This window comes from Rhodnius prolixus, unplaced genomic scaffold (assembly GCF_049639745.1).
Source record: "Rhodnius prolixus isolate KJV_2025 unplaced genomic scaffold, Rpr scaffold_8, whole genome shotgun sequence".
Classification (NCBI taxonomy): Eukaryota; Metazoa; Arthropoda; class Insecta; order Hemiptera; family Reduviidae; genus Rhodnius; species Rhodnius prolixus.
The window spans coordinates 13,785,182-13,809,959 of NW_027411593.1; the positions used below are offsets into that span (position 1 = coordinate 13,785,182).

The following is a 24,778-nucleotide window of genomic DNA, read 5'->3' on the forward strand; positions in this document are numbered from 1 at the left end:
CATAATAATAACTACAAGAGTAATTTCACTTTTGGTTTTATATTTCGGCGAAAAATATTGCGCTAAATGAAGATTTAAATAATTAGTTTTGTTTTAGCTCGACAATTTCGTTGGTACCGTCATTTTGCGATTTGTTGGACAAAACCTTTGCTCAACTGCTTTTAGTTAAGTTTTTACTCATGATTATCCATAAATCCATCCAAATTCTTAAACTACTTTTCAAAATTAAACTAATTTTGTATTTGTGGTGTATTTTATAAATTAATATTTAAATAATTTTTTTAGTAGGAAAAAAACAAAAAAAAATTAAGTGACATCAAGAATGGAGAAGATTGCATGTATACATTTTAATCTCCAGTTTGCGCATGTCCAATGAAGAATTCGCTTATATGTACAAAGCCAAAAGAAAGTTAACACATAATAAAAATTATTACTATTATTGTTAGAAAAAAAGAGTTTAACTTGGTTTACTTGGAAATCATTTAGTCCGCATAGGAAACGAGTGGAAGAGAGCCACCGTCCAAGAAAGCAATGATCATAAGCGAAGAAAGGACACTGAATGATTAAGGTGTTTAAAAGTTGTTTTGGGAAAGATAGCATCTTATATTATAAGAACTTAATGCCTTACAGAAAAAAAGGAAAAAAAGTACCTTATAAGTCTGTTAAGTCAGTTAACAACTTTGATGTATTATTAAAATAAAATATAAAGAGTCAAGGCGAGAGTGAAATCAAGAGAGGGACGTGCATTCCTTTCTATAAATATATATTGAAAAAAAATAAATAAAATAAAATAATTGAAATGAAGCAATAGAACCTTTGTGCAGCGTTTGGTGAAAATATAATAAAAAAAACTTTTTTAAATTTCGAAAGCGTATAAAAATGATATATGAAAGTGTATAATATATAAAAATATCTATGTAAATGTATACTTCATAGCATTTCTTGACCAAAATTCACGCCATGAGACTGCCTGACATAAACAGTATGGTCCAACAGATCGAAGTTTGACGTCCAACGCTCTACAAAGCCCTCTTGGTAATTTGTCGACCTTAAGTTTTAACAACATATTTCAAGTTTCAATATTTTATCATTTTAATGAAAACAAAGCTTTCTTTAATTACCTCTTTTATAATATTTATAAAATTATAGTGTTCATTAACAAGTGCGTAAATTTATTACTCTTTATAATTATGGTGCATATTACATTCAAATATTTTTATTAAGAACATTTACATTAAGAAGTAACCTTTATTACGTATTGTCTCAATATATGTATAAATTTTTTAAGCCAACATTCACTTTATTACTTTCAAGTAATTACAATACAAGCCATAATAAATAGCTTGTTTGATTTATTAATAATTAATTTAAGAATAAATAAAATATAATTTTTTTATTCACTCCTTAATTAATTAAAAAAAAATATATATATATATAATTCAAGTCAAATGAACAGGTAGTTTTTATATTTCTAAGTGACAACTATTCTTTTTCAATATTTATTTTAATATAGCACACACATTTAAGTTATTTTAAGATATTGCATTCAATAGTAATAGAAATTGATTATATCAATTGTTTCAGGCACAAATATTCAGTTATAATTAATACATTTTATTTTTTCAGACTATTAAATTTTCTAGCCTTTTTTTTTTTGAATATTCTACATGTTAAATGTCTTTCTGCAAGTTTTTGTTTTTCTTCTTCTTTTCAGCTTAGATTATCAGATAAGCATATAATATTTGTTTTTATTTAAAATGTATTTATTGTATTTTTATATCATTTATTAAAACTGAATTTAGTCCTATTTTTCTGCTATTTTTATTTACTTATTTATTTATTTATTTTTATAATGAGTGTCCCGTTATGAAATGTCAAGCCTTTAGACGCGATGGGAACATTCAAATAAAAGTAAGCTACAACAACATAATAGTAATATGCTAGTTATCGCTTCGACTTTAAATAAAATTTAGTAAAAGAAAAAATATTTACAGTTGTGATCTAAATAAATATATTATTCTTTTAGCGATATTATTAGTGGTTGATGAGGAAGAGGAGGAGAGAGAGGTGTGGCTAGCAAAATGAGGAATTAAAACAGAGGTGTGGCTAACAAAATGAGGAATTGAAACAGATTGTGAATGACGGAACAAACGAAACCAAAAAAGTCTACACGTACTAAACTTATAGTATTTAGGAGAAAATAGGTCGTCCCAAAACTCAAGTATGTTACCTGACTAAGATGAATAATAAAATGTCAACCTGGTAGTTAAAAGAAGCAGAAAAATATAACGGATTGAATGATGTTTTTTTTTTAACTCATGATAAAATGGCTGTTTTGCCGTAGTCTCAACTTTTGTTTCATTTTTAAATTGATATTCATTGGATGAAATGAAAAAGATGGATTGTAAGGGCAATTAAGTCATAATGATTGTTAACTCTTAAAAAAAACAGCAGTGCACCAGTTTGTTTTTTAAACGCTGCGATTTCTTGTTTATTATTATTATTATTTTCATATTTTATAGGATAATTAACTTAATACTACTTATCAAGAAGTGCTGCTACAATTTTTGTGAGCATAAAATTTTATAATACATAATAGTCTTTGGAGTAATGAACGTTTCCGAGAATTTGAAATAAATAGGAACATTCAATAAAAAGACTTTTTTTTTAAAGGTAAGAAATTTTACCTTAAGGCTTGAAAACCCTAGAAAAACTAGTTACTTAAAGACAACAATTATTATTTTTTATTATTATTATTATTTATTTTTTAATTTAAGGCTTGCGGAGTTTATTGGCGCCTGGAGTTTTTTTTCAGGCGCTGTCGGTTCCGGACAGTGTTCTCTCCTTTAAGTCAACACTGTTCTAACACCGGACGGTGAGGTGTTAACAGCTCTTAAGAAAAGAAGGCTCTTAAGGGCCAGAAGCTAGATTCGAAGCCATTATCTTCGCGTTGGAATCCAGTATATGCTAAACACTCTGCTAATCTGTTATTATTACTATTTGTCATTGGGAAAGAAACCCTACGCTACCAAAAACTCCTATTGCCCCAATTAGCTACTCCAAAACAACAACAACGGCAACCGACCTAAGGATGGAAATTTGTAAGCTTAACTTTTTATTTTTCTTCAATATACTGGAAATAAGGTCATCACGAAAAAATTGCTAAAAGAATGTGCAGGCTTTATTTCTGAATGCTACATCCCACTTTCACGGCTTGATAATTCAAAGTAAGGGGCTCCTCGTATAGTCTACCTTATAGAAATACTGAGTTATTACATTCCTTAATTTATTTTTTTTTATGATTACAGATAATGTACTAAGCTAAATTTTGGTTAACAATTTGCTGAAACACATACAATTCTTTATTTTACCCAATAATGGATGGATTTGAGGGATTAACTTTAAATTATTTCCGCCTTTATTGTTTATTACTTTCCCTCGGGTAAAAATAGGGCAAACGTAATATCTTGAAATAAATAAATCTTTAACCTCTCTTACTTCCGAATTTAAATATAGGCATATTGTTTAATTTTTTTAAATATCGACTTAGTTTTTTTTTTTTTAATCATAATTGAACACGGTAAACAAGAGTGCAAATGACTATACATAGAAATATAAAAAATAAAAATAGTTTACAAAACTAGCAGACTAGCAGACTAACTATTATTATGTGGAGAATGTTCACGTTCTGGTAACTGGCGAACTTTCATGCTACCATCGGCTCCACAAGAGAATAGGCGAGCACTGGAGTCTAAATAGATTTGTGTAACACCTTGGCCAATTGGTTTGAAAAAACTTGAACGAGCATGTTCACCAGGAAAATTGTATAGCACCTGATGCATTGTCAATCCCCAAACCTAAAACAAATAAGTTTCATAAAAGTAAATTATTATAATAATTATAAAATTTACTAAGAATCGCAGATAGTCTTATTCCGTTTTCAAACTGTTGTCGCTTCTGGCACTAAAGGGTTTATTTTCTTAAAAAAGGATCCATTTGCTTTAAACTTCTTGGCTTCAAACACACACGACCAAGTAACCAACCCAATACAAATTAACCTGTTTGATTTAATATCCTTTATTTTATTGGTACCTTGGAAATTTTAGATATTATTTTTGTGGTGCCTAGAGTTGCCACAGTTACTAAAAATTTAATGAAAATATATATCAATTGAAATAAATGATTGCAAAATGTTTATATTTTTGAGTTTCCTATAGGAGAAAATCTGAAGAAATATACTAACACCCAAAATATATGTTAACATACCATAAACAGTGTAAATGTTCAAACATTACTATTAACTATCTGTATACAAAAAAAAAAACTCACTTTGATATCACCATCGGCAGCACCAGTGGCGAAAAATTCTTCTGCAGGATCAGCTGATAAGCATTTTATTGGAGCATCATGAGCATTAAATCTGTGTCGCATAGTTCTCTGACGAACGTCCACTATACAAACATCACCTTTCTTTCCAGCTGAGATCAACAATTGATGCTGAGGAGCGAACACTAAGGATGATGCACCTTGATCGTGGCATGTGAATGCTAAAATATTAGATAATAAAGTAAAATGGTGATGAAGACATTCACTTAGACTAATCTTTGAATTGTTTATTACAACAAATCTCTTATCAATAAGTTGCTTAATTGGCATATGTTCTAAAATAGAATATTATCGACTTTTATTTATTTATTTTTATTTTTTATCATCTAAGAAGGCTTCTATTAAATCTTTCTCACCGCAGTGCACTGCCAAACCTCAAAATTGTACTTTAGCCCAGAAAATAATGTGCATCACCGATCAGAGAACTGTAAAGCTTGTAAATTAGGTAAACTATGGGCATTCAAGTAGACTAGAACTTAGTGATAGTGGTAGTCCTGTAATGATTTGCACTAACCACTCAGCTAATGCCTTTCCTCTAGTTCAGGGATGGCGAACCTTTTTGAGACGTGGGTCAAATTTTGTTCATTTTTTTTAGTACTAGCTCTTGGGTCACTAATGCCCATTTGCACAAGAGTTAAGTTTAAAAATTTTAAACTGAATATTTTCAATACTAAACATCTTTAAAATTCAGTTGGCTTAACGGGTAAAACGGGACGAAACAAGTGCTATGGAAGTATCTTTTTACAAACATAACTGAACAAACCCTTAAAAAAGTGTGTTTTATCTAAAGAACAATCTAAATATGGTTATTTGCTTTGGGTTCTTGATTTTTTTAACAAAAAATAATACATTTTTGTAAAATTATACATTTTATTTGATGTTTTGTAAACACTTAAGCTTTATTTCAAATACTACAAAAGCATTTGTCGTCAGTGTCTTACCCGCGGGTCAGAGGTTCGCCATCACTGCTCTAGTTAATGAGTTATTTAAAGGTAATCTAACAAGGAGGGATTTTTTGTATGTGTTATTTAACATTGAAATTTAGTACGTGCATTTTCTTGAACAGCATTCAAAAGTTTTTTTTATTCTATGAATAAAATATAAATAGTTTATCAATTAGACAAAATGTATAAACCTGTAATTAAGGCTTTCTTCTGAGGTAGCAATGTATCCCATAGGGCAACATTCTTACTTTCTGAACTATGACCAGCCGTAGCTACCATACTGCATGAACCAAGAAATACAAAATCACTGGTAACTTTATTGTGGCATTGACAGGTCTGCAATAAATATTAAATTAATTTCAAACAATAATCATAATAATAATAATAATAATAAAGTTCCATTATTAAAGATATACTAACGAAAAATGGCCTATTCACGGAAGAGGCAATTCCAACTTGAAATAGGCTCAAATTTCCATCACCATCGGCAACACCAAATTTGTTGCCATGTTGTGAAAATCGCACTCTAGTAACTTTAGCGAAAGTACCACCTGTCCTAGGAACTGTCACTGCTTGATTATGGCCCCATTCCCACATCTGCACTGAACCATCTTGTGATCCGGTTAAGTCTAAACAGATAAATAAAAAATTATTACAGTTAACAGTCCGATAATTTGAGAAAGAACATTTCTATGTTTTTTTCAGTCGTTTGGCTTTATTATTTAACTTTACACCATCAAGCTTTAGTCGAACAATGTGAATATTTCGCTAATTTATTAGTTGCAATGTTCTGCAAGGATGGTGGAAGTAGCCAGTTTTCAAAATCTGACATCAGTCGGGTTGGTGCTTGGTTTAATAAAACACTTCCACATTAAGCTAAGTACTTGTAAATATAATTCTACAGGAGACACCTCTTCAAGTATTTCGAAGGTTCAGCGGACTTACTTCTTCCGCTTTTCCTATGCAAATATTAGGGTACTTTATAATAAAACTGAAAATTAATTTTAACCCAAGAATATGATTCCTTGGTTTTTATTACTAACTTTTTATGGAACGGAACTTTTAGATATAAAGAACGGTTAATATGGATTTCGTTCTTAAAATTATAAATTTTTCTTTCCTAAAACAATACATAGGAGAAAGTAAACAAAATAAAATACTTACACAAGGGTAAAAGTGGATGAGCACTCATTTTTCTAATGCCATCAACACGATGCTTTAGCACCTAATTAAGCAGAAATTTTTATTATTTCAAGCTGAAAATTAAATAAAATTTAAAAACAGAATTCATGATTGTAAGAATGTAATGATTTTGTAAAATTTCGAAAAATTCTTATAGATCAACTATGTATTAAAAACAGAAAATAAGCTAAACACTTCTAAAGTAAAGGTAGAAATTTTTGTCATCGCATTTATTTATTTATTTGTAATTTTTAAAATAAATTGTACTAATTTAGAATTTGTATTGATTTAAAATATCTAAAAGGCTAAATATTTCTTGTGTAGAAATTCGCCAAATCGTAAATTGTTATAGTTTACTTCATTTAAATAAGGTATACTGATATAGTTTACCTTATTTAAATAAATTTCACTGATATAATTTTCTACTAATAAAATTATATTTTCCTTCGATACTCAAAGAATGAACAATTATTCTAATGAAATGCCAAAAACTTCATTTACTCGAAGTTATTCTTCTTCTTTCAGGCTATGGGCATTCATCAGAGTTTTCAGTGTTACAGGAATATCGCATGTGGAAAACTGAAATCAGAGCTGGAATAGTAATAGTAATTCCCTACGATGAAATTATTAAGAACGGCCGGTTGGGATAGTTCGATTGAGCGATACAATAAAACCTCAACTTTTAACAAAATTACAAGATAACCGGTTTAAACAATGGTTTTGATGCACGAACACGAAGTCGGAAGTCTCTTTCTACGACTAAATAAGTTCAATATGCCCATAACCATTGATTACCAATTTAGCCTAATTTCAAACTGTTGAGTATCAAGGGAAAACCTAAAAAAAATTATTTTTAATTAATATTTACGAGTTTCTAATAAAATTTTCTGTAAGCAACTGAAAGGACAAAAAAGCAAAGAAATTCTCAAATTTGAAACAGATTTTTTAAAGAAACCCAAAAAAGTCCAACAACCACTACAACAAAATGTGCATAGCAATTGTTGATAAAAGAAATAATCATGCTTAACAAAAATTAGAAAAATTGAAATAAGCTGAATAAGAATGACAGTAGAAATAAGAATATAGAAGAAATATATAAATTAAAAAAAAGTAATAAGTACTTCGCATGCAAGCCGTACTTATAATAAAGAAAAATGAGATGGAGCAAAAATAATGGAAGGTAGTTTACAAAATATAAACTAAAACTTAAATATATCAGGACTTATTTTAAAATAAAACATAAAAGGAGTCTACATACAATCTAACTTATTATTATATTATTATTTTGAGGATATAAATACAAGGTACTTCTTAATCTTCTTTAATAAAATTGTATTTTTTTTTTTAATCCAGATGTTTTGAAGTGCACTACAAAGGGGAAAGAGGCAGGCGAAAAATTTGTTTTATTTTTTAATTGGTTTTCTCACCGGCTTCAATAAATGCCGACTTCGATCTATTACAAACTGACAGAAGTTTGGATCATGCGATCCTGGGAAGTTCAGTCCTTTCATCTGGTTGCAGCAAGAATTCCAAAAAAAAAATACAGTCACAAATATTGCCATAATTATAACGATTCAATAATTACGATACAATAAAGTAGTTTTCAGTGAGAAAATATATTTGTAAATATCTAGTTGCTTAAAAAAAAACCTAGAAATTCAAATAAATAATATTTTGTAAATAAAATTGACCACCCTTTGACATACTTTTATCAAAGAAATAGGTCAGTTTGAACCCACGGTTACAAATTTACGATAACTTTGATATCAAAATATTCAAATAAAATCTGTAGATGCTGATTAAGATAAGAAATTTTGTAAAGGTAAATTTCATATTGTAGGCAAAAGTTCATATTGTATAACTTAAAACAAAGTGGCTGAAGGTACACTTTAATACAGGATATGAAGGGTTTTCGGTCAGAAATTGCGTATAAATAAATAAGTTTCACACGATCATTACTTCAAGATAAAAAAAAATCTTAAAATTTTTATTTATGGTGCGTCAAATCACGAGATCATTGGCGTCTACAATCTTTTTCAGCGCACTTTCGGACTGTGTTATCTCTTTTACAAACAACATTGTCCACAAACGAACAGTAAGTTCTCAAGAGACTACAGGGAAGAGGAAATCTAAGAGCCGGCAACTGGAATCGAGAAACCAGGCTCTCTCTCGGAATCCAGTGAACTAACCACTAAGCTATTCCTTTACCTCAGACAGTTAAGTTATTTGTTGTATAAAATAAATAAACAAATTATGCTGCTAAAAAATAGTACGAGTAAACAAAAGGATACAAAATAAATAGCAGAGTAGGTAAAAGGTAACATACGATTTATCGTAAAAATATGTATACGAAGGTTTATATATAAATGATGCAGGGTGTCTTTCGGTTCCTAATAGCCAAACTGTAGGAATCAATAAAGTAAAAATTGTTCGAAAGAAAATTTCGAATCTTCGTTCAGAAGCTATTGCATGTATTGTGATCATCCAACTCTTTACTACCTACTCGAATAATATCGCTAATAATTCTAGTTTCCCTGGGGCTACGAAAATCCAATTGCACCATTCAAGAAAACATTAAAGTTGAAATCAAAAAATTTATTTTCAATTTTCAGTAGTAGTTCAAAATTGGCCAGATTCAAAAATTAAAAAACAAAAATAATGAAATTGCGAAATTTTTTCATTTATTGTTTAAAAAAATTATACTCGTCAAATTTCTCAAAAACTCTCCGTCTAAAATTCTTCACATTGTTGTGAAACCATAACTACTTGGTAGGAATAAGCAGCTGGATCGCCAAAATTTGTTGAAGAGTCCACGTTCTCACGAGAAAAAGTAACTGCCTCAATTAAATTCCACCAAAAAATCAAATCAGGAGATATAGGAGACACCTTGAATAATTTAATCTCAGTATTACTTTATTTCATTTGGAATAAAATAGAAGTGCTCTTTTGTTACGAAAAAACACGAAAATAATGAAATTCTGCTTTTAAACGTCAGCTACTCAGGTTCTCTCATTCAATTTTCAAAACAAGTCCTGAATTTTAACTTACTGCAAGTCTTGAAAATGTATTTACTGCCTGAAGAAAATCTATAAGTTCCAAACCAATACTTGAATTACCTATATTCGAATGTCTACTCACAATTTCTTACCCAAATTATATTAAAAACAAAATAAAATTAATTAAAAAAAATAATTAAATTAATTAAAAACTGTTTCCAATAAAATAATTAAAATATCTCTGATCATGGTACATTCTATTAAATGAATTAACTATTAATGTTAAATCCTGCTTAATAATGTTAAATTACATCATTGATTGTCTCCCTACCGTAGATTGTAGCATCTGGTGATCTTAACGAACTTTCTAGGTTTATTCAGTGCACTAGGCGATTGAGTCGCCAAGCTCCCTAGTGTCCTGTTACTACTTTATTAGTTTATTCTATTAGCATCTGGCAACTCTTAGCCGGATTTGTTGTTTTAAAGCCCCGATATCTCTTATGAGATGAGGGGTGGGCGGGGAACAATGGGCATTTTGGATTGCCTGCGTTCCTTCCCCCTTTCTGGTGGAACCGCCCTTTTAATACAATCAATCTACATCAATGATTCATCTGCATCATATATTTATGGATATGTGATGCTCCCAAAGGTGGTGTGTGTATAATAGGTGGACCTTCCAAAGAAAGAAGTTGCATATAAGTATTAGTGGGCTATGAAGATATTTTCTCAATAGGCGATGCCACTGATGAGAGCGAGATTTCTTTCTAAGCCCGACTTCACCCTGCCAAGATGATAGATTTGGAGAGTTTTGTCCTCTTTCCCAGAAATACTTGTGACCCTTATCTCCACTTAAGTGTTTAATAAGAGTATGCTTCCGCGTAAGCCATTTTTCAATGTTCCTATAGGGAGTTATAAAAAAAAATATAATTAAGGTTTTGAGCCAGAGGATACCTACCAAGCATTTTTTTTTTTTGAGTGTAGGTTATTTTACTTCTATGAATTAATAATTTTTAAATTGGAGCCACGTTAAACTTTTTTTTAAGACGATTAACACCTTCTTCAGGTATCATATATTATATAACTAGCATATTGCCTAGCAAAAACAAGCTACTGCTAAGAACAGATGGCTACACATGATTACATGAAATGGTTTTTAAACAAATTTAAAAGCATTGACGAAGTTTTATTATTTTTATTTATGAAGTAAACTCATAAGTTAGTGAACAAGACTGAATTTTTAAAATAACAAGAGAATGTTTGTTCGTTACTAACTTAAATGTAAATCAGTGAAGCTGCTACTCTAAAATTAAGTAATAATAGTCTGAAATCACATTATCCATTAATCTCGTTGGTATAAAATTCTTGAATAGAGTACTGATTTGGTAAGCAGTTAGAACACCTTCTTTAAAGCAATCCGGACGTTCGATTTTAAATGCTGCAATACTTGAATTTAAAATTATGTAACATAGTTATTTAAAAGCATTATTAAGTAGTTGTAGTAACTTAATTTGTTGTATTAATACTAATTATTTGTCATTCCTAAATATATAAATTTAGTAAGTGAGTAATCTTTGACAGTATAATTAAATGATAAAGTAATGTTTATAGATTAATTATTAATCCCTATTCATTTTGTAAAACTTGAACATATGTACTTTAGTAAATAAAGGGATCAACATGAAACGTTCAGGCTGTTTCACGGCCTATTATGTTTAAACATAAAATCAAAATAATAATAAGAACTATGAGAATACCTCAAAGAAAGAAACAAACAACCTCCAGTAGAAGAAGTAAAAATAAGCTATTTAAAAGATAACATTATATCTATGTTATTCTATTACTTTAGTGCCTGTTTATTTGCTAAAACCAAAGCGTGTTTCTTAGGCTGAACAATTTTTGTGCAACGCTTACGCTTGTGCATGATGCACACGTAAACAAAAAAACCGGCAATTGATTCATAAAAATATTCACATGCAACAACTTGTTTTTGATTTCTTTGTTATTTAATTGCAAGAAGGTTAGTTTATATTCTAATCTAAGAGGAGAAAAAAACAATTTCACACTTTACAGAACTCTACTGAACTGAACTTATAACCCTCATAAATATTATTAATTTTAAGTACGAAAAAGTAACCAAGAGCAAGCCTTATTTTAATATTAATTGCCTACTAAAAATTCACACTCGTCTTCTATCATTACCACAAATAGAATTTTGCGTAAAATAGAGAATTAAAAAAGAAGATACTGAAATATCTTCCGTCGTTAACAAAAAACAGTTACCGTTTGTTTTTTAACTAATCGAAGATATGTATGTTTGATTTTCCAATCTGTGTAGTCTCGAACAAATCTTTTGATAACGTACCCATTATTAACAAAAAAATTATTATTATAATTAAATGTTATAAATATTAATACAAATTCGTTGAGTAACTGAGCAATTAAATTACGAAATCCACTTCAATCCAGGGTCGAATGATCCAATATTACGGCGAAAAGCATTTAAATATGTTTGTAATATATTAACTTCGAAAAAAAGGCGTTACAAAATAAAAACCGAGAATATGCTAAGGTAAACCAAAATATATTTGTAAAGAGAAAATTTGAATAATATAAAATTCTATGAGTACTCATAATCGTCAAAATTTCTTTTCAAATCAGATAGATAAATGCTAAAGAAGAATTTTTTAAGATTCTGAATGTTATTAAAAGAGTAACATTTTCTTATTAGGATTATGACATCTATTCTAGAAAAGGTAGGTTTACCAAGGGAAGGTTTACTTGCAGTTGCGAAAAAGAAAGAAAATTGCCCTTAATTGCAGAACAGTCGTTTAAAGTACTTGACTTTGAAGTACTTACCCCAGGCAATGGAATCAGAACCGTGGTTTATTCAGATCGTAGACCACATTTATTAAGAGAAATCTTGATTGCACTATTAGGACTTTATTATACATATAAAGAAGCCTGTTCAACGTTGCCAGAAAGGCTATGAACACACCACAAAGCGAAATTAACTAAAATCATTTTAATTAAGTAAAAGTCTAAAAATAATGGTTTAAATAAGTTATTCGTACTTATAATGTTTCAAAATAGTGAATAATTACGAAAGTTGTTAGTTAGTTCTTCTAATTGGTAATAGAATATTCTCTCAATTTAAAAAATATATAGTAATAATCAAATAAAATATAGAACTGATTAAATATTTAAATGATAATCTTCGAAAAGAATCGAAAATATCCAATTCAAGATTAAGGCGAGATAAACGATAATGAATAAAAAAAGCTGAAAGAGAAAACACTTTTCTTTTACGTCAAAGAAAATTAACCAACACCCACCTGAAAGTAAAAACACCACAAGAAAAAAAAAAAGTAAAAAAATAAAGAACAAGGACATAAAAACATGACCCGCAGATACCACAGAGAAACAAGCCGTGAAATAAAGAATTATATATATACAAAAACTTATTATCTGTCAACCTAAAATTTGGTTTTACAAATAACAAAATTACATTTACAGGATAACTAATAAAATCCTGAAGATAGTGGTAATGAAGGTGCAGTATGTTGTGTAGGAGGTGAGGAGGAGTGAATTTAATCTTACCGAAGGGGATTTGGCCCCTTTCCCACTGTGGCCAACAACACCTGATTGCTCCTTCTGACCCTATAGACAACAATAATACAAAATTTCTTTTTAGTGCAACCACCACCAAAATCGATATACTACTCCTCTGTATTGTTGAAGAGTTTCTCTAATGGCAGCCAATTTACTTCAGTCAATTAACTATTTCTTTCTCCATTTCTCCTTTACCTTCCCAAAACCTTGGGTAAGAACATACATTCTCTCATATATCGTTACTTTAAAGGCACCCAAGGTAGTACATTCTTCTCGCAAAAAACCTGCATTCATATTCAAAAAAAGAAATAATAAAAATAAAAACATTTTATATTAGTAATAATTAGTAAAAGCCTTTTAAATGGAGTTTTAAAAATATGAATTTAAGGTATTTAATTTACATTTTAAGGCAAAGTGAAAAGTTCTCGGCTATGTTCATAGATGTCGTTAAAGAAATTTTGATTTAGTTATGCTGATACAAATAAAGGAACAATGTACAAGTATGTAAAGGTCAACTTCATTTGTCGAAAAAATTTTCTTTGTATGACTTTTATAACAGACATGTGTACGTTGAAATTAACTGGAACATCGTGCCGCCATTATTTTCTACCTTCTGAGAGGTAGAAACTAAAAAAAAATCATCCAAAATTTATAAAGGTTATAAGGAGTCTATTCCTTCATGCTTTCAATAGTGCTGAGATTAAATGTGGTGAAGAGGAACCACATAAATGAAGGTACCCAAAAAAATAACCATAGATGAAAACCATGGAGAAGGTACTTACATAATAAGGAGTCGGCGATTAAAGGTTTATAAGATAGCTGACACCGCAGGTACATCACGAGAAAGAGTGCGGTAAATTTAAATACGAAGAAGGTTTGCGCTATCCACCTTAGTTCTGATTTAAAAAAATAATAATAATAAAAAATAATGCGAAAACGAATTTTGTTCCAATGTTTCCACAGTTTTAAAAAGAAACTGTTCACGCAGAAACTAAACCGATCAAGCAAAAGTCTGATGATGATGGGGTGTGCAAAACAGAAATAAAAAAAATTAATAATAAATAAATGAAAGACCGACGATTTCATGACCAGTTAATCTGGGATGCAAGAGATTTCTTTTATGGATTACCTTGCAAGGGTGAAAACAAACTAGTTGGTCTTCTGGTTCAATGGATTGAAAATTTTTATAAATAGAGGCCTAAACTGAAAAAGAAAATCATCATCTTCATTGCGTTTGTCCACGAAGGTGCTTTGAAAAGCAGGATTAAAAATATAGACCATATTCACCAGATTCTATTCTGATGTCCATCTATTCCTAAATCAAAAGAAATGTGTGGGTGGAAACGTTTTAAGTAAAATGAAGAAGGGATAGGCAAAAGAAAGTATTCTGCAAACCTTCCAGAATGGCAAATCAGAAGTGGAATCTATTCATGAGAAACAAATTGGGCAACAATAGGTATTAAACTAAAAGAGGTAGGAAAAAATGCGCATTTTGGAACTGTAAATAGTAATTTATTGCCAAAGAACTTTTCATCTCAGCCTCCTAACTAAATTGTTTTGCTTTATTACCAATTATTTTTATCCAGAAAACGTTTGGAAACTATTTCACAATAAACATTTGTGTTAGATGAACAAAAAAAAGATATTGTTCCAGTTATTGTATGCAGAATAATGATAATCTTTACTCCAATTTTATGAGTAAACATTTTAAATAAACGAACATATAAACAGAATATCAAAATATTATTTTTTGACTTCAAATACTGTAACAGATGTAGTTACCAAAGTTGTATAAACAAATATTAGGACTTTTTCTATTAAATGAACAATATATATAGATATAGTGCAGTTATGTGCCGTTTTTAAATTATAATACGTGTATTGTTGCTGTTAGTGGGTGGTATTTTTTTATTCTAGTTTTGCCACATAAATCTAAAATTGAAATTATCTGGTTAAAAAACATTCAAACATGATTGTTGCTCCATTTTTAATAATTATTTACAACTTTTAACTACTTCGTCAAACTACAAGCTTAGTGAATATTATTTCGTGAATTCTTCAACGTATTTCAATAATTCTTCACAATAAATAAGCATTTCTTTTCCCAATAGGTATGAATAACATCTTATATATAGATGTAAATAAATGCTGATAAGAATGAACTTGTTCTAGAATGAAATAGTAAAAAATGATGACTTTTCATGCTTACTTGTAATAAATGCATTCGTTTTAGAGATTCAAGAGAAGAAGCGATGAGGATTTTCATAAGAATTCTCTTTACAATTTATGTTTCAAGTTTATGCTCTTTCTTAAACTCTACTAAATTAATCTACGACAAAATATAAAAGGAAAGTTTACAACTTCGCTTTTGAAAAATGATCATGATCCTAAAGAACAACAGAAAAAATTATGTCTTTTCCATGCAAAATATTTGAAAAGTATTGCATCAATTATCAAGAGGAATTGTATCAATTCCTCTCGTTTTTATGCAACGTAATTTATGCAACAATGTTAAGTAACATTGGTCATCCCTTTGTTTAATAAAGAGAGAATGAAAAAACAATCAAGAGAGATGATATACTAATTTACATTCATTACACCTTGTATGTAAAACTGCTTAGAACAGACCTCTCCCGTATCCAAAAGTTTGAGAATATCGCTGAGGAAATCTAATTTATTGCCAATGCTGATTCGGTAGACTACAAGTTTTAGACAGCTGGCCGTAACCTTTTCCGAACTTCTTGCAAAAGTTGAGGAGATTTTTAGGGAGAGAGAAATAAAATATAACTACTTCCCTCCTTACTTTTGCTTTTCTACCTTTAACTTTGTTGTGGTTAAACAAAAAGCCCTGCTTCGCTTGTTTTCTCGTATTATTCACCCTCAAGAATGAGATTACAAAAAAGATTGAGGCTCTGATTTATTTTAAAGGCACGAGCAAGTAGAGAGAAATTTTTTGGAGCCTAATGAAAAAACAATTAATTCTTTGTACAAACGCCGCCACTATCAGACAATGTGCTTAGAGATTGTCACTAGAACAAACAATCAAAACAAATGTTTATCACACTTTTATTACGAAATTCGACTTCCTACCCCTATAAAAAGTTAAAAGTTTTCTTAAAAAAATGTTCAAGATTTTAAACTAGGAAAGAAAATTTTTCCAAAGTACATTAACACCAGCTGAGCTGTAAAAACTAATTTTAGACCAGGAAGAACTGAATAAACAAAAAAATTGAAATTAACAATTACTTCGAAGAAAAAAAAAAAATTACCATGGAAGCTCCACGTCCAGATTGTCCGGCGAGTCCTGGTTGAGGACTAGAAGATGAAGGACCACCAGTAACACTGGGAGATGACTGCAATATCGGCCTGTCACTTGGAGTTTGTATGACTAAGAAAGAACTTGCTGGTGCAAGTTCTGACTCCCTAAAATAAATTTGGAAATGGTTAAATCTTATCTCCTTATTTTATAGAACTTCAATCAATAATTTTTAATTTAATTACTTGGATAAATTAATTATATCGAATTCACATTCATCTTCTAACCAGGATGGTGACTCAAGTAGTAAGGAAACATCCATTTCCTGAACTTCGCGCGGTGTAGCCATTGCTAGTAGACCATTATTAACCTAAAAGTCACAAAAGAAATAAATATGTAATGTAACCTATCAAATTTTACAAAAAAAAATTTTTAATTTTTTTTTTTCCTGACTAATTTCGCCATTCAGAACGTTGGGGCATCCGGTTTTTGGAAAAGTAATGTACGTTTGTAAACCAAATTCATACCAATACAAATCCAATGTGAACAAAGTTAACACAATATTGTCTGTAGAATTCTCTGTCTTTCGTTAATACGATGCTAAACGAAACTCTTAGCAACAAAAAATAAAAATAATAATAATTATGATAAAATAACCTCAAAAATATATGAAATATCAATTAACCTGATTAAGACAAAATGCTGAAATTTGATCTTGTTCTTTATGTATGATGCGCACAGGTTCAAGAAGATGAGGATTTTGTGTTTCGTTAGCAGGAAGATCAGGAGTGTCTATGACTGAACCTCTTGGACGTTTACCGAATACTGCTTTGATGAACAGATCTTGTACAATTTCTTGCCTTACAAGAAAACTCCATAATCTTCGTGCGGGAGCGGCAGACCAATGTCTTGGGCTTTAAGAAGTTTATTTAAAATTGTAAAAAACAAAAATCATTTAGTTTTTTTCACTCAAATGAAATTTTTAAAAAATAATGATTACCACGGTAATTAATTAAAAATAAAAACTTACTGAAATGGTGTATTTCCTTTCTCTAGTATAGTCCTATACTTTAAAATAGCTGGTCCTGTAGATTGACCGGGAAGACTTGGTTCAACATAACATCCAGGTATGTACCTTGGAGGAGGTGGTCCTCGTACATCAAGATCATCTTTCAATATCTCTTGCCACTGAGATATAACCCGCATAACTCCATGAATCAAAGGACTACACACTGGTAGTTCTAAAAATGATAGGTTCATTAGATTATAAGAAAAATATTAATTAATAATTAAATTATAACAATGACGACTCAGGTAAAATAAAAAGAAAAATTTTAACTCTAAATTTAAGATGCTTTATAAAACTACCGTCATTACTTTTGATTAACCAACCTAGCGAGTAATTATTGCCCTTCAGATATTGTTAGGAATCCTTAACAAGAAAATACGCTAATTTCTTATATTCTAATTATTTTATAGCAGGACTTATGGACGTCCACATATACTTGTGATTAAAGGGAGTGAGAAATCCAAAAACTGATTTGTAGATACTGATGAAGAGTGTATTGACGTTAATGAAAGATCAACCCTTTTATCACCAAAGTTAGATAATTATCGGTAAAACTGAGTGCCCAGAGCGTTAACGGAAGCTGTAATTTCTTCACACAGTAAATTTGAATTTAAAGAACGACAACCAACAGGGGACACTATTCTAAGGCTTCTCTTGATTTTCCTATACTTGTAAACCACGTCATTAGAGATCTAAATTATCTCATTTAACAATCCAAGTTGCATCATATGCGTCATTATAGAGTATGTTCCTAAATAATTTTGTTATAAATATAAAGCCCATCTCCAAAATTTAAATAATCCATATTTAAATTTGCAGGAAAAAGTTTGTGTTTTTTTAACGAGAAACAAAATAACTTTTGTTAAACTCATTATTATTTTTATACCTTGAATTTCAATTCCAGCCACATTTAAGAAATCTTGAAGTTGATTCTGTATAATACGTAGGACTGCCAATCTCATTACAGCCCAAGAATAACTGTTTGGATTAGAATGTTCAGTATTATCTTTGTTTGGATTAATCCGGCTATCTTTACCATCGCCATCGAATACATCTTCTTCATCTTCGTCACTTAAATCGCTTACATTAGATCCTGCAGAATCATAGTCTACGTCTTGTGCTTCTTCTGGTAAAGATGGCTGCAAAAAGTATTAAAAAAAAAAAATTATTGCACTTTTAGTTCTTGACAAATAGGCGAAAGTCCCATAATAACACAAGAACTACCCATAAGAACTGCCACCAGAGACCATTACTTCTAGAACTTTATATCAATCAAGTTATATTCGTAATGACTATTAAGCATATTATTGTATTAACATTAACGTAATATAATAAATAGGCTATAACTTTATTGCAAGTATTTTTTCTTCTATACAATCTCAAGACAATATGATTAGCATTACAACTTTCATAAGTAAAAATCGTATAATATTTGTATCATCTTAGATCTGGGACAAATTCCATTCAGTAACAGTGAACTCCATTTTGGAATCTTGGGAACTGAATGTCAGGACTTGAATCCAGATTACAATGGAATATTTTTTGGGCTTAGTTATCGTAGTTAACAGATTCCATGAAGTAGTTCTCTTATGCAATGGTCAATTATACATTAGAACAATTATAGGTTGTAGACTAATAGAAAGATTTTGTTTATTGACTGGCTTTACGAGAGATAAGTTCAAGAACTAAATCTTTAATTTAAGAATAAGAGAATACTAATACAATGTGTATTTAAGCGATTAGAGTAACTGTTTAATTCAGATGTACCTATGATTTACTGTATTATACTTGTTGGCAGAGCTTTCAAGAACTTATTCTTGCTGATGGTTCTCGCAATTAAGCCCATTACTTTCTTATTTTTAAATATTCTTCTCCTTAACACTTTAACAGGCGTGTTGTAAAATTTAACGATTTGTTACTTAGTAAAATCTGAGATTCGGTAATTTTGTTACATTAATAAATACGATCATGAGTAACGGCCTAAGACAAAGTCTTATAACCAAATGAATATATCTGAAAAAGATATATTCTAAAAATTACAAGGGATAGAATTACCTTACTAAGAAAATATGAAATCATTGACATTTCGGGTGGCACAAACTGTTCCCTGTATGTAGGTTTATCTTCTTTCATGTTGACGCTACCAGATTGTGATCCAAACTGTCCCAATAATTTCATATTCAGTTTCATTCTTTGTTTTGTTAATGAAGTAACAGTAGTCCACATTCCACTTTCGCTACTAATGCTGGATTCCCTTTCGACTGAACCACCTCCCTAGACAGACATTTTTTTTTTTAGTACTTTAATCAATTTATACTGGTAAAAGATGTTGGACAAATAACTTTTCATTATTTTTTTTAAAACAGCTGCAATAGAAAAATCAGGTTGAAAGATTAAGCTTTCCACAAAGTAAAATCAAATATTGATTAGAAATATCTCAAAACAACAAATTCTGCATCACTCAAAAATGTACTTACACTAGTTTGCGCAACTCGTAATAACTTCTTAACACCTCCACCAAAGAGTGTAGCCCAAGTGGAATCAGCAAACGATTGCCCCGCCAATCTGTACAATATGTGACAATCACATGTAGCCAAAGCATATACAGTCAACGACATATATGCAGCCACAAATGTTTCACATAATAAGATATTTAATCGCGGGGTGTCTTCATCTTTTTCTCTTGCAAGTAAAGCTCTCAAGTTAGTTACACCTGTAAGTAGAAAATAACTTTTAAATAAAATTTCTTGAATGAGCTGTTGTCGTTATTTTACTTTTGATTTATACATTATTTTTACCAGGCCATTTTGAAGGCTGAGTAGTTACTTGAAGGGGTTCATCTACAGAATATCTGCGCTTCCTATTTTGAGTTGCAATAAGATGACTGCTCGAATTGACAAAAGCTAGCGTATCAACACTAGATACTTGCATACTAGAATAGTATAATTTTGAAAATCAATAATGTTTTGAATAATGAAGTAAAAGCAATGAATTAAATTTCTGTTTTGATTATTTACCTGTCAACACCCACTTTAACGTTACAAGTATCACTGTCACAAAGAGACTGATAAATGCAGGCAGATAATGCAACAGCTAAATCTCTTAGAACAAATACCTCACTTAAGTTAACACAGCTCAATGTTGGGGGACTTCTTTGTTCTACAATAGCTTGAAGCATATCATGGGCTAAAGACTAGAGACAAAATATAATTGATATTATGTTTAAAAAATTATTAAGAAACTTATAATTAAAGATTTTCATAAATTGAACTTATCTTAACGTAAGAATATTGGATTTTATATATATAAATGAATATAAGCAATGTGGACGATGAGTATGGACAGTAACACATGAAAATGTAGCCTTTAGGGTGATTCAATGCTACCTAAATCGACATTTCGGTAAGAAACTTAATTAATTATGTACATTTACAACAGCGATAAGAAAAACAAGTACCTGTAAGTGCCTCACAGGATCGGCAATGACTGTTTTATTACATGCAACACTGGCAGAGAGTAATGGTAAAGTTGTGGGAAATGGTAAAGGCGATAATAGTTGCTGTTGAGTCTTCTCTTGTTGGAGTTCTTGTAAAAGAAGCACAAGTTCCATTCTAACAGAAGCCAAGCCGCCACCACTAGCTCCATGAAGTGAACAATAACTCAATAATGTTCTTAATAAAGTTTCATTCGCTGTAAAAATAATAAAATAAAAAATAAAACAATAGAAACACAAATTGTTTTTCTTTTCATAATTATTGTTATAGAGAAGAGTTTTTTTAATCACAGACCAGAAATATAGTAAATAAAATGGTATTTGCAATAGGCCAATTGTCGTTATAAATTAGAGATTTATAACCTTACAACAACCTTACAAGAAAATAATGGCTCCGGAAACCTTTATGAAATAAATGTTTATTTCAGTAATATCTCGCGCCGGATTGCTTTTAGCATTTTTTCAATGTTTCAATTATTTTAATGTTGAGATATCGTATATATATCATATATATATATAAATCCTTTTTCCATATAGTTCTGAGCTCGCTCACGAGTGCTTACATAAAATTTTCTATCTTGCGTCTGTTGGTTAATTTATAAATGAAAATTTCTTTACTGCAACCAAGTAGATTTACGATTTTTTACTTGTAATCAAAATTATAGGTTTTGACCGCGTCTCTGAAGTGATTTTTTTTTTTTTTTTAAGTTGGGCTTCTGAGTATCTATAATTCAAGAAACAGAAAGATCAAATTTATCAATGCGTTTAGATGTTCCCACAGAGGTAAGGTAAGAAGGTTTTAGATACATTAGATAAACTAGAAACGCCTCTCATCAGCACTTTCTCGAAAACGGATCAAACAACTTTCTTTAAAACATCACATGAATAGCATTAAGTTTAAATCTATAAATTTTATATGAAACATTTAAAGAGGGTAATGCTTTTTACTAAAGAATCTTTTCAGTAAATTGTAAGTTCTTAAACAGCGTAATATTTATGAATATGAAATGAGATGGAAGATTAATTAACAATCTAGTGACTGGAATTGTACAAAATACTTTTCCAGATTATGGTCAAAGATTTGATTTAAACTTTGACACGCCTTTAATTCCGGAATGAAAATTTTTTTTCATAGAATAATTAATTTCGTGTGGTTCTGAAGGAGCCTAAACGTCAGTGAACACGTTTACATATTGAAGCCAGATGTTTTTTTTTTTTAAAATGAATTCTAAATTTCAATAAGATTTTGGTAAAATTGAAAAAGATGAGTGAGTGATCACACCAGATTTGTTTTAATTTAATTAAAGCATTAGTAGAACCAACAGAGCGATCTTTACACAATTACAGAGCAATATTCTCTCATTTTATTTTCTCCGGGTAATGTTCTCTCGTTACCAATTATCGGAGAGCAACAGGGGTTCCTAAAAAGAGGAAAAGTAAGAGAAACACTGCTGGACTCGAACTAAGAGGTCTCTGCAAATGTCATGAATTTACTATTTCTACTTTTGATACTAAAAGAGAGTAAACTTTTATAACAATTGCAGAACAAAAAAGTGACTACAAATGAATATGAAGTTCAACCTTTAAGCCATTTCTTTCTTCTGGCAGCCCTCTGCACTTTAGCCTCGAAATCTGACTTTTCCGCCATTAGTATTTCATGTAGTGTTGGCTTTTCTTTGGAAAGTGTGGGCGTATTACAATCTCTTACATCTTGTATAGCTTCAGCAATCTCATCTAAAGCAAGGAAGAAAATCTCTTTTTATTTTTTAAAAAAACATAATTTAAATGTAATTATGGTAAAGGGTAGAGAATTACTGACAAGGTTGATCGGTAGTATCTATATCGCCAGGACTGTAGTTACAGAGTTGTCTAAGTGCTTCTACTTCTCTTTCCAACCATAAGTACAAATGATACCTCAACTGTCCACCATCCACTTCATAACCAGTCGCCAAAGTCGATAATTCTTCCATTAAAATTTTCAAACAAGCCACAAATTTCAATTGTTGTGCCATTATATCCATTTGTCCGGTACTATTTTTCTCTACAAAAGAAAGTATTATAATTTTTATCAATGTTCAATAAATTTTCAATAAGCTTACATCATGCCAATGACAAAACGAATCTTACCAGTTACTTCGGTTGATGACTGTTCAACTGGGGGCGATGATTGCTCTTTAGAAATAGTTTTCATTTGTATAGGACCATCATCTTCTTCATCGTCCTCAAATTTATTATCGTCGTCCCAATTTAGTACCAACTGATCATCGTCTTTCTTAGTAACTGGTTGTGACCAATCAATTTCATCATTATTAAATAAACTTGAAACTGCAAAGTGAGCGATGTTATAAATTGATTAGGGTCAAAATTAATTATATATAAAATATATTTATGTAATAATAATTAGTATTTTGAATGTTTCCAATGTAAAAAGTTATTTTGAATGTTCTTTTAAATTTGGTAAATCATAGTGAAAATCAAATGAATAAATTAGGAAGATGTGAGAGGAGATACTAAAAAGAGGAGATGTAAGAGGAGGTACATCTTACTCATGATATTTTCCTTCAAAAAATGATTTTAGGATTTGTTTTTATTATGGATTCGAACTAGCTTTAAATTTTGATTTATTTGAAAACTAGCGAATTAGAATGTGCTGTATAATCTGAAAGCTACTAAGAAAATGAAAGTGTCCAACCATGTAGATCGATTAAATCGGCAGACTTCGATTTTTTTTAACACCGATTTAACAATAACAGATCTTATAAATGTATTTTAACAGAGCCAGTTCATGAGAACTCACAAAGCTCTAGAAAGCAAAAATATTTAGAGTATCATAATATCAGGGTTATGAGTTTTGCAGATAAATTAGATCAACTTTTCATAGTTTATAAAAGATTATTTGTCTCGATTAGCCATTGATCTTTTCATTGACTTGATAAAGCCTTGTATGGACAGATAAAAATAAAGGTTAAGAGGTAATATTTTTATTGAGGTCTTTTTTTTATTTATTTTTTTTTTTAATGAATCTGTATAAAGTTAAGGAACGATTCTGTGTTTACACACTGAATGTTCTCATGTTAAATTAGTAACTGTAACTTTTGTCTTTCTGGAAAGACACGATGATTTACCTTTTTCTTCTTTGGTTTCGTCAATAATTTTCATGTCATTCCAGTTTAATATTCCTGTATCAATTTGGAAATTTTGAATTTTCGATTTACTGGGACTGCTTTCAAGACCTAAAACAGAATATTTTTGTTATATTAGAATTTAAGCAGCATATATTTTTATTTATTCTAAAGTCACTATCTTACTTAATAAATTTTTAAAAAAGGTCACAAAGAGCACAAAATGGAAAAAGAATTTTTATGTTTAAAGGAGTGTTAACTTTTAAGAAAAAATGTACAATACGTTTATTCTGGGAGCAGTTTTCTAATTTAAAGTATGACTCATCTCTTTTATTAGTATAATTCCAGTTAGATTTAACTGGTGGTAAAGATTTGAATGATAAAAGTTTTTTTGAAGATGTCCATTTGAAAAAAAAAGAAAAGTAGATTATATTTTTAGATTTGCCTAAAGAGTGGCATGAAAGAAAAAAACTACCCAAGTCAATTGTATCTTCTCAAAGTGCCAGTTTTGTTCATAGATTCAAGCATCTTCAGAAGACTCAATGTGAATGTATTCGTCGTGAAACAAAAAAACTAAAGTTTCGCAAAAAACTTTGGCAGATGCAAACAGCAGCTACCCTTTAAATAGGGTTACCATATGTCCCAGTTTTAAGCACTTGTCCCAGCGTCCCAGCAGGTTGCTAAATATGTCCCGGTTTTTAAAGGTTAAAAAAAAGAATTG

The 24,778-nt window shown here is 30.1% G+C and overlaps 1 protein-coding gene across 4 annotated transcripts in view; it reads right to left on the bottom strand.

The window, feature by feature from the left end:
* Positions 1-1,714: 1,714 nt before the first annotated feature.
* Rbcn-3A (rabconnectin-3 alpha) overlaps positions 1,715-24,778 on the bottom strand; it is a 93,663-nt gene continuing 70,599 nt past the window's right edge. Inside the window, exons 40-60 of one of the 4 annotated variants that reach the window (XM_074121817.1) lie at positions 24,061-24,168; positions 23,063-23,260; positions 22,755-22,976; positions 22,517-22,669; positions 20,900-21,132; positions 20,460-20,635; positions 20,241-20,374; positions 19,920-20,155; positions 19,498-19,716; positions 18,329-18,581; positions 17,404-17,614; positions 17,059-17,287; positions 16,619-16,743; positions 16,387-16,540; positions 13,106-13,165; positions 7,940-8,023; positions 6,495-6,555; positions 5,751-5,959; positions 5,522-5,666; positions 4,330-4,547; positions 1,715-3,857 (exon numbers count right to left, since the gene is read on the bottom strand). In XM_074121817.1, the coding sequence (XP_073977918.1) occupies positions 3,657-3,857; positions 4,330-4,547; positions 5,522-5,666; positions 5,751-5,959; positions 6,495-6,555; positions 7,940-8,023; positions 13,106-13,165; positions 16,387-16,540; positions 16,619-16,743; positions 17,059-17,287; positions 17,404-17,614; positions 18,329-18,581; positions 19,498-19,716; positions 19,920-20,155; positions 20,241-20,374; positions 20,460-20,635; positions 20,900-21,132; positions 22,517-22,669; positions 22,755-22,976; positions 23,063-23,260; positions 24,061-24,168 (3,629 nt within the window). In that variant the 3' untranslated portion in view covers positions 1,715-3,656. The remainder of the gene's footprint in view (positions 3,858-4,329; positions 4,548-5,521; positions 5,667-5,750; positions 5,960-6,494; positions 6,556-7,939; positions 8,024-13,105; positions 13,166-16,386; positions 16,541-16,618; positions 16,744-17,058; positions 17,288-17,403; positions 17,615-18,328; positions 18,582-19,497; positions 19,717-19,919; positions 20,156-20,240; positions 20,375-20,459; positions 20,636-20,899; positions 21,133-22,516; positions 22,670-22,754; positions 22,977-23,062; positions 23,261-24,060; positions 24,169-24,778) is intronic. The other 3 variants (XM_074121818.1, XM_074121819.1, XM_074121821.1) reach the window with 3 other exon arrangements.